This window comes from Sapajus apella, unplaced genomic scaffold (assembly GCF_009761245.1).
Source record: "Sapajus apella isolate SASKATOON/1434 unplaced genomic scaffold, GSC_monkey_1.0 scaffold56, whole genome shotgun sequence".
Taxonomy (NCBI): domain Eukaryota; kingdom Metazoa; phylum Chordata; class Mammalia; order Primates; family Cebidae; genus Sapajus; species Sapajus apella.
The window spans coordinates 15,129,150-15,145,623 of NW_022436996.1; the positions used below are offsets into that span (position 1 = coordinate 15,129,150).

Consider the following 16,474-nt stretch of genomic DNA (forward strand, 5'->3'; position numbering starts at 1 on the left):
GTCAGTATAACAGATTAAGGCATGCCTGGCTAGCTGGTACAGCAGTATTTCTTGATATGTCTGTGAGGGTATTTCTGGAGGAGATTGGCTTGCGAATTGATGAACTGTGTGGGGAAGATCCACTCTCAATGTGCACGGGCAATATCGAGTCAGCTGGGGGCCTAGATAAAACAAAAAGGCAGAGGAAGGGTGAATCTGCACTCTGTCTCTTGGAGCTGAGACATGTGTCTTCTACTGCCCTTGGATATCAGAACTCCTGACCTCAGATGATCTACCTGTCTCAGCTTCCCAAAGTGCAGGGATTATAGGCATGAGCTACCGTGCCCGGCCTTGAACAGAATTTTTTCAAGACATTGTCATTTTGTATTCTCTTTTTCAAAGTGATCCCTAAAATTTTATAAGCCTCATGCTCCACAAAACTTGGATCTACTTTGCATATACGTTCATTATATTTTTGTTGAATGACTGAAGAAAGAAGAAATGAATGGTTCTCTGAGTCCAGGCAGACCCCTGAAGCGGTGAAACATAAACCTAGTCTATTCAGCTACAAATAAGCTCAGAGCCTTAAGTGAGCAGAGACCCATGTAAGTCTGTTGGAGACTCAGAATGAGTCACAATGAACTTGGAAGAGATAGTTCACATATGCCATTATAAGAATTCTGAATGAATGAAAGAAAATCGTCGTCTTTTTCAAAGAGAAGTGTCTTCGAGGGTCATCCCATTCCATCACTGTCAAAGTTTAAGCTGCCCCTGAAAGCAAGGTCTGCGTCATGGACTTTGTTGAAAGTAGTTTATCTGGGAAGGGATCTCAGGAATTAGAAATAATAAGAGAGCTTGGAGAATAAAACAGGGAGAGAGGGAACCAGGACAAAGGTATAATATTGAGTTTATGCTGGAGCAACAGGAGATGGAATCTATCAGGACCTTTGAGAACACATAGGATGCCTCTCTGGAGTGTCTGCATGAATGGGCAGGCTGGAGCTTTTGTCCCCTATTCTGTCCTACCAGGAGCATTAGGATCTCTGGCTGTCTTTGAGTACAACCCAAGTTGTCTCAGATAATATCAGAGAAGAGCCCTGGGGAGGAAGCAGGGAGACTCTCAGCATGCATCTGGGGAGGGGCACTGTCCGTACCAGGTGGATGGAGACTTGCACATAACTGTCCACTGCAGTGAGGCTGAAATCAGAGGTGGGCAGTGAGGATGTGATGGAAGGCACTAGAGGTTCCTCTATAATGGTCTCCTTTCCAAGTAAACCGTCCGTTCTTCTATCAGCTTTCTTGTGTAATGGCCAATTGCTCTGAATTGACAACTTTCTGGGAGCATCACACCTTCTTGCATATCAGACTCAGTTTCAAGCAGGAAATGCTATAAGGGGCAACATTTTCACTTTCTCTTAAGACACAACCGTTTATGTTAGTTTTATCAATGAATTATCAGACTACTATATTTGCATTTTAGATGACTTTGAGTCTGAATCATAGGTGAATCAGACAAAAGTAATCTGTGTTTGCCTTTGTTACCAGAGTCCACAAAGTAAATAACTGCCTGAATAGAGATTTGTCAGAGAATTCATAGGGACCTAAGATGTATTGAGCCTATACTATGTATTAGACTGTTTTATTTACAAGTATAAAATTTCTGCAAGACATATATTATTGTCTTCAGTTTACAAGTGAGAAAACTTAGCCAAATGCTTTTTAAGTCACCAACCCAAGGGATCAGAAGATGAACCACTGAGGTCTCCTCATCTCTGAGAATCTTCCTCTTCAACATGTAGCCTCCCAAGTGAAAGATGTTATTCATGTGATTTGTGTCAGATGCATTGTTTCTAAAAGAGACATTTGGGTCAATGTTTCCAATGTTGAAGGTATCTTCCTCTACCAAAATGTATAGGGAAGAGTAACTTCAACCATAGGTCGAAAGTCAGTATGGCCTAGGTGTGAGTCCAACTTCTGATATTTGTTAGCTGTATCTCCTTTGGAAAATCATCTAAATTCTCTAATGGTTTTTTACCTGTCATATGGGAGCAAATTGTTCTCCCTTATGAAGTTCTTAAGAAATTAATTGAACTAATATACTTGGTATATGGCCCAGAGAAAATGGGATCAGCAATACTGGTTGTTATTAGCAATCAACAAGGGAATTTTCTATAAGTTCACATAAAAGAGGTAGAATTCAATTGGTCTCTGTCCACTGTGTACTTGCACATGCACCTGCAAATGGCCATGTCATACACTTGGTAGTTACTGTACTGGCTGTGGTACATGTGCACCCAACGCTTCCCCCAACCCACTCTCACCTCCCTGCCCTGTGCTGCCCTGGGCTGTGCCCTAGAAGACTGATTTCAGCAAAGAGTGCTAACCAGGCTTCCAGCTGGGCTTTCCAATGGAAGACACCAGCTGGACATTGAAGGGTAGTGAAGGGAGAGTTCAGAGTATCTGGGCTTTCCCTTCCTAGCTTCTGGTCCTGAGTTCTTCCCTTTGGAAACTTTTCTCATTATTTGCATGCACCAGCAGTAACATAGCATTTCCCTCCCACCCCTTTCTCCACAGGCTCAGGAGTTGTACTGGTTTCCCATGTGCTGGAAACCCCAGGCCCCTCAAACAGTTCTTGGTGTCCCTAAGTCTGTTTACCCCTATGAACATAGTCCTTTGATTAAATTGTTGTCACTTCAACCTTTTTGAGTAGTCATCTATTCCTTGCTGGAAAACTGACTGATTCAAATGACTTTCATACATTGTAAATGCATGTATGAATAATTAGGGATATATTATCTTGCCAGACTTTAAACTTCTTAAAGACAAAATGTGTAATTCGAAAAATTACATCTCATTTTCTATATTCTAAGGAAATTTTTAACATAATAGGTATTCCAGGAATATCTACTGAATAAATTAACAAGCAAACAACAACCAAACTATAAAACTATATATAATAAATTTTCATGAACAAGATGACAGAAAATATAAAATGTATTCTCCTGCCTTCCATTTCTGTGCTGTGTAGGTTGATAATTGTCTTTTGGGACTGAGTATCCTTAAATGTCCTCCAACAATCTCTCTCTTTCTCTTAATGTAAGAGCTAGAAGATTTGAAAATATGTTTCCCAGATTCTCCTGAGAGCAAGTTTCTGAAAACAGCTTTGCTTCCTCCAATAAGCTATACTTGTGGAAAAGTTGGAAGCAGAATGAAGACTTTTGTCGGACAGCAACAGACAGGTGGATTTGCAATGACCTCTGGATACTTTCTGTGAATCACCCTCTTGGTCACTGCAAGACCACTGTGACACCCAACTCTTTTCTGTAGTCCCTGGCCTGGGCAAAAGTAGCAAATTCAGCTTTTCTGCTCACTGGTGGTGGACCTGAGGGCAAACTCCAGCCTTCTGAGACCTTCCCACTTCTCAGCCTTCCATTGGTTTATAACCACTCATTCCCTCTATTAACTGCTATTCTCCTTGAAATTCCTAGAGGGTTCTGTTTCTTTGACTGAACGTCTAGTGTACTGGAAATGCCCCTTGTCACTATGCATCTATATTAGGACATATCGTGGCTCCATTCTATCCAGAACTAAGACAGAACGAATCTTCTCCGGCTGGAAGCTGTATGTCCTGGAGGTTTGCAGGCCATAAGCCATAGTAACCACATTCCATAATATGCGACCCTCTTCTACTCCTGGGCTAGTCTTGAGATGGAAGAATAGTGCTCTACTGTAGCTCATTGACCAAGGCCCAGGAAACACCATAGACTTTTAGAAGTTTTATTTGGGAGGCATGCAGTCATAGGTTTGGATCCTGGCTTTGATCCTTAGAAATATGAAATATGGGAGAAGTTTATGAGCTATAGCTTCCTATCTATAAAATGGTACACTGAAATCTTCATTTATAAAGTGGTTATGCTAATGTCTATCTTTGTGTTAAAACACACAAACAGTAAGACCATTTGAGGAGTTTGAGACTAATCTGGACAACATGACAAGGCCTTATTGCTACAAAAATAAAAAAAAAAAAATAGCCAGAAACATCATCTTGTAGCGATGTGTCCCTGTAGTCATAGCTACTCAGGCGACTGAGGCAGGAGGATTGCTTGAACCCAGGAGTTCAAGGCTACGATGAGCCATGATTACACCACTGTACTCCAGTCTGGGTGACAGAGTAAGACCCTGTCTCAAAAAAGGAAAAAAAAAAAAAACACAAAACACAACGTCTACTGCTATGGTTTGACTGTGTCCCTAAAAAATTTATTATATATTGGAAACTTGGTTCCCAATACAGCATCATTGAGAGTTAGGACCTTTGGGAAGTGATTAGGTCTTAAGGATTCTGCCCTCATGAATATTAATCCATTCATGGATTAATGGGTTATGGAGGGAATGGGTTAGTTATTGCTAGGGTGGATCTGTTATAAAAGCCAGTTTGGCCATCTCTCCTGAGACACCTCATATGGGATGCCCTGTGCCACCGAGGGACTCTGCAGAGTCCTCACCAGCAAGAAGGTCCTCACAAGATGTGGGTCCTTGACCTTGGACTTCCCAGCCTCCAGAACTGTAAGAAACAAATTTAGATTCTTTATAAAGTATCCAGTCTGAGGTATTCTATATGACAACAGAAAACACACTAAAACATATACCCATATGTTCCACAGAGGAGGAGCTCCTGCCACTTGCAAGGAATTAGAAAGATGTGATAATTTCCAGTGTGTCTGGAGTCCACACGTGCAGGAGCTCTCATGAGCTCAGCAGGGCAGGGAAAAATGTTAGAAAAGAACTAGAAGCATCCCTGGGGCTTGGCTAACGCTGTGTGGCAGCCCCTACCTTCTTCTTCCTATTTGCATCCCCAGCTGAGACAGGAAGGTTTGGGTACAGAAAGCCAGTAACTCTGCAGGGCTGTGCCTAAGCTGCTGGCACAGAGGTACAGGGCTGAGTCCCCCAGATCCAAGGAGCTTATGTTCAGTTCAGAATGATAGTCACTGAACTGTCGAGCTGTGAATCGATCGGGGATGCTTCCTTTATCACTTTGCATCTTTTCATAATATGAAATGAGGAACTGGAGGCCCTGACCTGGACCCTGCTGGTACCAGTACACAGTGTCATGTCCAGGGATAGGATAGCATTTCAGATTGGCTGTTTCCCTCTTTTCTTTGATCAGGTGTCTTGGGTGCTGGATGACTCCAGCAGCCACTGAACCTGTGGAGGAAAGAGACAGAAGCTCAGGAGAGTTTGACACTTCAGCAACGATTGAACGCTGTGGATGCAGGGAAGTCCCACCTGTGCTCAGGACTCACCTGTTCCCAGGAGACAAAGCATGACACAGCAGAGGAGCCTGGTGTCCCTGGTAGAGTCAGGCAGGACAGGACTAGGCATTTCCCTACTCAGGGTGCTGGTCTCCTAGGGTGAGAAAGCAGGACTTTTGCTCCTCCCCACCGTTTTTGGAGGGTTTTACTGTGATGTCACTGTTCTGATGTCATCGTCCCTGTAGGCTCTCATAGGCACCCTGTACCCCAGGACTAGCTCAGCTAACTCAGGTTTTCCCCCATCCTGTCCAGTTTCCTGCAGGCAGGGGAGTTGGCTGCACTGAGTGAGGTAGGGCAGGCTTCCGGGCAGACAGCCATTCTCACAGCTTCTGAGAGTTTCATCTGAGGCAGCTGCTCCTTTGTCTCCACCTGGCTTGGGTTATCCAAGCTGCCTTGCTGAAACCCTCATCACACTCCCCATCAAACGTAGGCTCCTAGAGAGGCCACACAAGTCTGCAGTTGAGGGCTTCCTGCCATGGCAAATACACGTGCATATCGGTTGACCTGAGAAAACTATGATGAACTCCTCCTGTGCCAGCACTACCTCTGGTTCATCTAGTAATATCCTTGATGCAGAAAGGAAGCCAAGACAGTCTCCCTTAACCCTCTCTCTCCCAGACAGTGCTATCAGTGGCCCACTCAGTGGATCCACAGTGCCCTCAAGTGGCCAGTGTGTAGTCACTATGATGAATCTCTACGGAACCCTGACCAGGGATGGTGGGTGCTTCCTAAACTAGGCATCAGGATCTGCCAGGATACAGCATAGCTCTTGCTGATTTCAGGTTTGCCTGCCTCATACTCAACTTTTGCACAGGGTAGTGAGGGAGGTATATAGCAAACATTTTGCTAAAATTTAAATTTAAATTTTAAATTTATCTAATAATGATGTAGGAAGGGGGATAGCGGCCACTCATTAAATGCTAGCTGCCTAGGCAAAGTGTTCCCTTTAACCAAAGGTAATTCCTAGAGGCTGCTGACAGTGACATGCTATCAGCGAAACAATCTTCTAAGCTGGAGAAATAAACACATTTGTCTCATGAAAGGGAACTGCCTACTTATATATCTTTTGTTTTTTTAACACCCTAGTCAGCCTTTACTTTTTGTTTTTAGTGAATTGACTTATTTATGATTGATGTGTAGGAATTCTTTATATTATGAATTCAGCCCTTTCTCAGATATACATATATTTTTTCTTAATAATATATTTTGATAAACTTTTTAGGGCTTGCATAAAGAATATTTTGCTTTTTTTATGGTTAGAACATTCTTTTGTCCTCCTTAAGAAACCCTTGCCTACCCCATGATCATGAAGAGAGCTCACTATGTTTTCTTCCAGAAGCTTTTGAGTTCTAGCTTTTTGATTATTTGGGATTTTTTGTGTCTCTTACTAATTATTGTTTGTGGGAAGGGCCAGCAGTTTTTCTGTAGAGGGTGAGAATAAATTTTTTAGTTTTGTGCACCATGCAGTATTTGTTCCGACTACTCAACTCTGTCACTGTAGCACAAAAGCAACCGTCGACAATACATATGTGAATGACTGTGGCCGTGATCCCGCAGAACTTCATTTATATTTACTGAAATTTGAGTGTCTTAGATTTTCGTATGTAACAAAATACTTTTAATTTTTTTCAGTCACTTGAAAATGTAAAATTATTGTTAGTTTCTGGGCTATATGAAAACAGAGGCCAGATTTGGCCCAAAGGCCATAGTCTGCCCACATCTCGTTTAAGGAGTGAGATAAGGCTAGAGATTCATTATTTTTCCATGTTGATATGCCATTTTTCTAGAACTATTTGCTGAAAAGACTATTTTATCCTCCTTTTGCTTCTTTTAGTATTTGATCTGGGAATTACAATATGCATCTTTGACTTACCACAGTACTTGCAAAAATATTCTGTTTAACCATAGGATTTCACAGATATCCTTTTTTAGGTGAAGAAAATTTCTTATTACTCTGAGTTTGATAACAGTTTTCATCAAGAAGGGATATTGAATTTTATCAAATGTTTAAGTCATCTATAGATGTGATCATATAGTTTTCCTTTTTTTTCGTACAGATAAGGTAAATGACATAGTCTGTTTTTTGAATGTCAAATCAACTCTGCATTACTGAGATAAACCCCACTTGACCATGTTGTATGATTCCTCTTACATATTGTTGGATCCTCTAGGGTGGAGTTTTAAAAGGATGATTGAATCTGTGTTCCTGAGAGATATGAGTCAGTAGCTTTCTTTCTTGTAATATCTTAGTCTAATTTGGTATCAGTGTAGTTCTGTCCTCAGAGTGAATAAAAAATTATCTAGTTTTCCCACAAGTCCTGCTTTGGAAGCATCCTACCAATTTTGATATAGTTTTATATTTGTTCAGTTTAAAATATTTTTTTTCTTTTGAACATTCTCAAAAATTTTATGCATATATAGCAATTTCCTTAAAATAAATTCATTAAACTAAAAATATTCTGGGTCAAGGAATGTTAGCAGTATTAACTCTTTTGATGTATGTTGCTAAATTACTAGACAAAAAGGGTTTTACAATTTATTTGCCCCCCCAAAAAAAGAAAGGGCTCATTTATCATCATTCTCACCAGTATTTGGTCAAAAAGAAAAAACAAAGTAGCAAGCAAGAAAACAATGATACTATTAAAGCAATTCTAAATTATCTTTTATCTTTTGATTTATTATTTGCCTTATGAGTTATTTAGAAAACTATTATCTAAGTTTAAACTAGTCTGGACTTTTCCAGAAATCTTTCCTATTGATTTCTAACGGAGTTTCACTGTGGTCAGTGAAAATACTTGGTTTGACTTGAATACTTTTAATGTACGGATGTTTGTTTTACAACCCAGAGTGTGTAGTCCATGCCTGCACACAGTCAGTGCACACTCCAAAAGAACATGTATTCTGCTGCTCTTGGATGAAGTGTTCTGTAAACATCAGTTAAGTCAAGTTGGTTGTTGGCGTCATTCATATCTTCTGTATCCTCACTGGTCTCTTGTTTTTGTCAACTTGTTAAACCAGTTACTAAAAGAGGGATATTGAAATCTCTGATTATAATTGTGGATTTGTCTATTTCTCCTTGCAGTTCTGTTTTTGCCTTGGTATTTTGAAGATCCATTTTCAGATACATAAATATTTGATTGTTATGGCTTCTTGATAGACCAATACTTTTGTCATTGAGATATGACTTTCATTATCCCAGATGATATTCTCTGCTTGAAATTTATTTTGTTTGATATTAACATAACGACTCTAGCTTTCCTTTAATTTGTGTTAGTGTAGTACATCTTTTTCCATCCTTTAACGTCTTTACATTCTGAGTCTTAATAGTATTCTGATAAGTAGCACATAGTTTTTTCTTTCAATATTATTCAACATTTTTCTTTTTTTTTTTTTTTTTTTGGGACGGAGTTTCGCTCTTGTTACCCAGGCTGGAGTGCAATGGCGCGATCTCGGCTCACTGCAACCTCCGCCTCCTGGGTTCAGGCAATTCTCCTGCCTCAGCCTCCTGAGTAGCTGGGATTACAGGCACGTGCCACCATGCCCAGCTAATTTTTTGTATTTTTAGTAGAGACAGGGTTTCACCGCGTTGACCAGGATGGTCTCGATCTCTTGACCTCGTGATCCACCCGCTCGGCCTCCCAAAGTGCTGGGATTACAGGCTTGAGCCACCACGCCCGGCCCTATTCAATATTTTTCAATTGTACAATCTGTGCTCTTAGATGACTTAGATTTGATGTGATTGTTGTTGTGGTTACTTTTATGTCTATCATCGTATATTTGTTTTCTATCAATCCCATCTCTTTTTTGTTCCTTTTTTCCTTTTATGTTGTTTTTGTGGATTAATTGAGCATTTTTACAATTTTGTATTTTTTGTTGGCTTATTAACTATAATGCTCTGTTTTGTTGTCTTAGTGGTTGCTCTGTAATTTGCAGTATACGTCTACTGTAACACAGTCTACCTTCAAGTGACTTCACTTGGATTATGGAAATCTTCCAATGATATATGTGTTCATTTATTCTTCACCTGTCTTTATGCTGGTCTTGTTATAGATTTACTTTTGCATATATTAGAATCCCTGCACTTTGTTGAAATTGTTTCAGTGTAAATAGCCAATTATCCTTTAAAGAAATTTAAGTTTAAAAATTTGCTTTTGGGATTCTAATTACATATTAAGCTACTTAAAGTTGCCCCGCAGTTTACTGATCATCCTCTTATTCTCTGTATTTCATTAAGAATTATGTTACTTCTTCAAGTTTATTTTTTATCATGTAACGTCTAATCTGACGTTAACTTCATCCAGTGTATTTTTCATCACGGACATTGTAATTTTTATTTCTGGAAGCTTTGTTTGGATTTCATTATGCCTTCCCCATCTCTACAAAACTTTGAACTTACAGGCCAGAGTTATAATAACTGTTTTACTATCTCCATCTGCCGATTTGTCATTTCTGGGTTGGTTCCTATTGATTAATTCTTCTCTTCATTATGGATCTATTTTCATGCTTCTTTGCATGTATGCAATTTTTGATTGATGTCAGATATTTTGTATTTTATATTTTTGGGTGCTAGACATTTTCATATTTCTATTAATATTTTTAACTTTGTTCTGTGATGCACTTAAGTCGGTTGGAAACAAAATGAAAAAAAAAAAAAAAAATCCCAGCAGCTGTTTTCTTTTTCTTGAAGAATTTAACAAGCTGATTCTAAAATGTATGTGAAAAAAAGTGTCAAGAGTGCTCAAGATCACTTGATAAAAAGGAACAAAGCTTGAGAAATTATTTTACCAGCTATTAAGAATGAGTATGATGCTGTAGTAAAACAATCTATTATCAGTGCAAGAATGGATAGAACAGAACAACATAACAGAACAGAGATCCAGGAAAAAAGGCCCACACATGTATAATGACTGATTTATGACAAAAGTGATATTATACAGTGGTGGCAAAAGTATTACCACTTAACAAATAGTATTGGGTTAATTGAATAATCATTTGGAAAAATGAAACTTGACTTCTTCCTCATATCACCTACAAAGAATTAATTCCAGTTAGATTGTTAAGTCTAAGTGTGAAAAATGGAAAATATAAAGATTTTAGAAGGAAATATAAGAAAACATGATTATTTTGAAGTAGGCAAGGATTTCCTAAAGCGGACACCAAAATACAAAATACTAACCAAAATGGGGGGAAAATGGAATGATTGTGACTTAAGAACTTCAGTTTATCAAGAGAAGCTATGTGTAGAGTGAAAAACTCATCTACAGAGAGAGCGAGAGAGAGAAAATTTCAACCAAAACTCTCATACACCTCTTATTGGAATGTAAATTGGTACAACTTCTTTGGAAACCTCAAAGAATCCTATGTGGTTGATATAACTTTATTCAGACCTTCTTTGAATTGTGTCCCTTTAAAACCTTCCCAAGTGGAGTTTATCTTATGAAACCAAACTCAATTTGTATTTCTACCTTTTTGTTAAAGTTAGACTGGAGAAGACGGAAATTAAACACAGAATGACTACAAGATTGTCTGAAGGGGAAAAAAAGCGATATATGAACATGTGATAATGTGCATTATTTTGGGTAATAGTCATTTCTGAATAATTGGTTTTTACGGCAATTCTTTCTAAAGATTCCAATTTTCTTTCAAGGGTGATAGCTGTAAATGGCCTTAACAGTGTTTGCTTTTGGCTTCCCGGCTCCTTGGTAGAGTGTAGGTCTGAGTTGGTGACACCTGGTAATAGCAGTTTAATATAAATGTGCTGAAGCTTCATAGTTTTTTAAGAGAATATTTACTTAGTCACTATCCCCGAGACTAAGCTCTGTTATATCCTAATTAAGGAAATTTGAACTATATATAAGGAATCCCAGAAACCCATAAGCCAAAATTATTACTACCCAATGTTCCCTGTTCCTGTATTTCAGAGGTTATTTCCTGACCTCCTAGTGTTAGAAGACACCCAAAGTCCAAAATGGGCTCATTTTCCTTGCTGAGGGAAGAGCAGGGCAGCTCCTTTGTTCAGGGCTTCTGAGAACTGGAAGGAAAAGTAAGTGCCTAAGGGTTTGTGAACAGGAAGGAGGTGACTGTGCCATGCTGTGGCTGAGCTGCTGGCACAGAGATACATGGCCGAGTCCCCCTGCTTTGTGCGTTGGATCTTCAGAGTGAAGAAGGATCCCTTAGTCCTCTCTGCAAAGAACCGATCACTGGGCAGCCCTGATTTGTCTAGTTGAGCTTCATTCCAGAAGTAAGTCAGAAACTCTAGGCTCTGCCCCAGGGTCTGTCGGTACCAATAAAGGCCGTCGTGTCCAGAAATTGGATCACACCTGAAAGTTACATTCTGTCCCGTCTTTGTAACCTTGTGTCTGGGGTCCTGGGAGACTCCAGCACATGCGTGATCTGTGGAGATAGAAGATGGGAACAGAAGGAGGAAAACAATTGTAGTACACACACACACACACACACACACACACACAACACAACACAATAAGATTGCTTGGTGTTCTGAGGACTCACCTGCCCCCAGGACACACAGGGCCACCCAGCAGAGGAGCCTGTTGCCCATGGCAGGGTCAGGGCAGGATGGGTGCTGTACCAGCTCAGGGCTACTGTGAGCAGGAGTAGGGAAGGAGGAACGTCTTTGTCCCTACAGAACAGTTTCCACAGTGACATCACTGAACCTCAGGATCACCTGATACTGATGAATTAAGTCCAAGATGGCAGCAACTCTGATGTGCACCACTTTATTATGTACCAGCAAGAAAGAAAATAATTACTGTTACTCATCATCAGAAACATGAAACGGTGAAACACCGTGAAGCATAGAATTCATGAAAAGTGGTAAGTCAGAAGTGGGCTTCCACACACACGGCTTCTGTTAGGTCCATATTGCTGTCCCACGCAGTGCTCCAGGGGCTGCTGCCTGCGTGCCACCCTCCACCTCTGGGAAGTTGCCTCACTTCTCTTATTCCTTTCATACTGTCAGCTGGACATGGCACCTGGCTGCTCCAACAGCACTTTGCATAGAAGATCTGAGTGCTATCAACCTCCTTTGGAAATCTCCTGTTTCTGGCTCCGTTCCTGCATTTTCTTGCCCCATCCGTGGTCTGGGTAGGAGTAGGAGGTGTTTGGGAAATGAATGTGAGAATTGTCGTGTCTTTTTCTTGAAAGAGTTTGAATTTGCAGCTCAGAAGGGTAAGGGAAGAAATGTTGCCTCTGGCAGGCACCAAGCTAAGTTGGGATCTTCAACTAATTCTAAAGGCTAATTAAAAATTTAAAAAAAAGAACAATTAAGGGCCAGGCTCAGTGGTTCATGCCTGTAATCCCAGCACTTTGGGAGGCTGAGGCAGGTGGATCACTTGAGGTCACTAGTTCGAGACCAGCCTGGCCAGCATGCTGAAACCTCATCTCTACTAAAAACACAAAAAATTAGCCAGGCATGGTGGCGCGCACCTGTAATCCCAGCCACCTGGGAGGGTGAGGCAGGAGAATTGCTTGAACTCAGCAGGCAGAGGTTGCAGTGAGCTGACATCATGCCACTGACTCCAGCCTGGGTGACAAAGCAAGACTCCGTCTCAAAAAAAAAAAAAAAAAAAAAAAAAGAACAATTACACAATTCCCCATATGAATTTATTAATCTCAATACTGTTTCTTTTTTGTCTCCACTTCTTATCATGGGACTTTCTGTGTTTCTAAGTCACCTCTGAAATAAATACATGTTCCACAGCCTTTAGAAAATCAGAACTGTTTTACCCTTGACAGTCTGGTGGGAGTAGCACAATTAAAAAATAGGGAGATGAATTAATCTTGGGGGGTTCCTAATAGTCTGCATTAGGAGAAATTAATTTCTCATTTTCATTCCTAGCTTAACTCTAACAACTTCATGGGCAGCCTCTTTCATGTAAGGGGCAATAGTCACAATTCCTCTCACTGCAGGCAAGTGAGACCCAGATTTGAGGAGATTCTGCAAAGTGCAGGAAAAGTCTGAAGCAAAGCAGAGGAGGTGGCTGAGCAAGGTCTTTGCTGCTGGCAAAAGGAGACCCACAGAGTCCCACACTCCTAGGGGATGTGTGTCCAGCTGATGGCGTGAGATGTTTGGTTGACCAGCTTGGAAAATACCAATGTACCTTCAATCTCAGAAGCGCTACATCACAATAGTATGGAATTGGTGCTGCTGCATTTCTAGCTTACATTGCTTCCAGTAGATGACGCCATAAAGTAGAATGTACTCACACCTATTACTGTCTCATTCCTGTCACCTGCTTTCAAGAGGTCTATGTGAGCACAGTATCATGGATGGAGATAGAACCCGGAGCTAGGACCTAGGAGGCTACATGGGGAATGTTTGGAACTGAGGCACACCAGTCGTAGTGATAGGGATTTCCCTCAAAGTTTTCTAGAGCCACCTGCCCCAGGAGACAAAGCACAACTGAACAGAGAAACATGGAATCCCCTCATGCTCTTAGAGGGAAATTGTTGTTTTTAACACAGATCCCACAGGTTTTCAAAATACATGGTTCCTTTGGCAAGGCTTGGCATACTCAGAGCTGAGATTCCCCCAGGTGCATCCAGGACACACCTGGTTTTGAGAAACCAAGGCATGTCCAGCATCCAGGAGAAGAGCTGGATCCCATGGGGGACTGAGCAGGTAGGGGGCATTCAGAGGTCTGGTACTACAAGAGGCCAGGATCTGTCATTTCCCTGTGCCTGGTGAGTGTCTGTCTGTGGTGGTGCTGTTGCTGCTGATTCCCCAGTTCATGGGTCTCCCCTGGCATGGTTCAGGGTCCCTTCTCTTCCCACCCGGTCAGCTTTCTCCTGCACTGACTCCTACACAGCAAGGAGTGCAGAGCTGAGAAAGCTGGATTCAGAGTAGAGTCCTACTCTCACAGCTTTTCTGGTGGGTCTCTGAATTGTGCTGGCTGACTCACCTCTAGGTGTGGATCTGGAGTGGGGATGGAAAGACCCCTTAGGTATCCCTCCAAGCACATCTTCCTCTGTAGCTAACAAAGAATCAGAGACTTCTGACTACTGGATTTTAATCCTGTTCAAAGGTCTTCACAGGTCCCAAACCACCTGCACATCCTTTAGTAGTGAGGATTTACCTGTCATTTGTCTAGAAAGCTTTCTCAGTCCTTGATCAAGCTGCATGGTGTAATCATGCCTCTTCTAGTTGTCAAGTCTTGACCTTCCTTCCATAGGTGCTGGGGGCCACCTGGGGTTTCATCCCTGTATATACTTATATATCTGAAATACACTTCACTCAACCCTACTGCTTCACTTAACAGCTCTCCCTCTCCATACCCCTTCTGCTCCTGATAATCCTTCTCATTCTATGACCCATAACACTTCATGGATACTCAAGTAATGGAGGAACTCTAACCCTAACCCCCATAAGAACGAACCCACACATCAGGCCAATTTTGGGTATAAAACTTCACTCTAAAAAAGGACCACTCATGAAAATGATCAAATGGCCTGGATTTTACAGACTGCCTGAGTCCATCCTAGCTCTGTAGCACACGCTCATCGTACCTGAAAGTCAGTCACTGTCACCATCTTCTGGGAGATATTCGACTTGTGATTCCTCCAGGGTTTCATGAGCTTTCCCCTGGGGTTTCTCCTTGTCTATTTTCTGAGCTCATCATCTTCTCCTAGACCCAGTCAACCCTTCCACCAGGTCCCCTCTGTCCACTGAACCAAGCAGCAGGGGTTGATTCCTTCCGGCTCCCCTCATTTCCATGGCTGCTTAGTTATGGGTGGGGTGGGTTTGGGATGGCAGAGGGCAAAACAATGTAAAGGGCATTATTCTCCTTAGGGCACTGATTCACACTCAGGACTATAAGCTTCATGGTAGGGCCTCACTGTACTCATTGTGTGCGGATCAACACCCTGCCATCCCCACCTCTCACCTTGCCACCAAGGTGAGTAGAAAAGGCCTTAGAAATAATCTTGTGTCCATTTCCAGGTGTGCTTTGTACAGTGGACTTCTTATTAATATTTAACACAGCTATTTGTCCTTCATTTCCAAAGACATTACTCCCTAAGGTGTGCATCTGTGCTGAGAGCTAAAAAACCTTTAGGAAAAGGAGAGGGGTTGCATCACAGTTTCACAGCTTAGAGTTTGATAGTACATGTCCTTTGTCTTTGACATCCTGTGTCCACTCTGCCGTGTTCCCAACTGTCCTTCCCCGCTGCCTGTGCTTCCTTCTCTGCTGATTCAAAGAAAATAAGACTCTCCCAATTTTAGAATGCAGGAACACTTAACAATTTCTGGCCCACGAGAGTCTCTCTTTGAACCCTGAGTTATTTATTAAACAAACTGTGACTCCATTGGGTGGGCCATTTTTCCCTTCTCCACCAGCCTTCACAAGGTAAAAGGGCCATATAGATGTTTACTTAACCTCGAAAATAAATTATCCCACCTTCCAAGTACTTCCAAAGCAAGGATTCTAGTCAACATTGTTTTCCTCTGCATTTCACATATAGGAAGTGACCACTTAGTTTCTGCTCCTTCCTCCCTTATTTTAACAACACCTCCTCATTGAGCTCTCTGGCCTAGTTTATCCACATCAGTGTCTCTGCTACATCTTGTGGTGGTAATAATTTTCTCAATTCTCAGCTCTTCTGGTTCCAGGCCACTAACCAAGTACCCCCTGTAGAACCTCCCTACTGCCAACACCACGATACTTGTACCTGAGGGTACACAGTCTCTCCTACCCCTGGTGTCCGATCTGAGGACAACCCCAGATGGTTCTGGACTTCCCCTCTCTCAAACTCCAGGGATCTCTCTATCATTTCCACACAGAAGCAAGTAGACTGTCCTTCTCCATCTGGCCCCACCATTTATTAGCTCTGAGACCATGGGCAAAGCCATTTATTAACTTTCCTGGACTCCAACCTTCTCATCTGTAAAACAAGACTAACATTCCTCTCAATGCTTCAAGGAGATTAACTGAAATACTGTGTTATCTCTGGTAGATTGATAAATGTCCACCCTTTTATCCCTCCCTGTCTCCTCATGGAGGAGAAATAGTTGGAGCTCTCACACCTGTTAGCACTATGAATGATGTAAAAGCTGGAATCATCAGCTGGGTGCTGGGGTGAGGAGAACCTAGAAGCATAAAGAGGCCATTCAGTCACTTTAGAAAAGACCTGGCAGAATTTAGGAATCAGACAACAGAGCACGAATGTAC

The 16,474-nt window shown here is 41.5% G+C and overlaps 2 gene segments (V, D, J or C); both read right to left on the bottom strand.

The window, feature by feature from the left end:
- Window positions 1–4,711: 4,711 nt before the first annotated feature.
- On the bottom strand, window positions 4,712–5,938 carry LOC116527989. The segment is given in 2 exon segments: window positions 4,712–5,181; window positions 5,280–5,938. Coding segments are annotated over 2 exon segments (441 nt in total).
- A 5,108-nt stretch (window positions 5,939–11,046) lies between these two features.
- Window positions 11,047–12,546, bottom strand: LOC116527985. The segment is given in 2 exon segments: window positions 11,047–11,681; window positions 11,799–12,546. Coding segments are annotated over 2 exon segments (468 nt in total).
- Window positions 12,547–16,474: the final 3,928 nt, after the last annotated feature.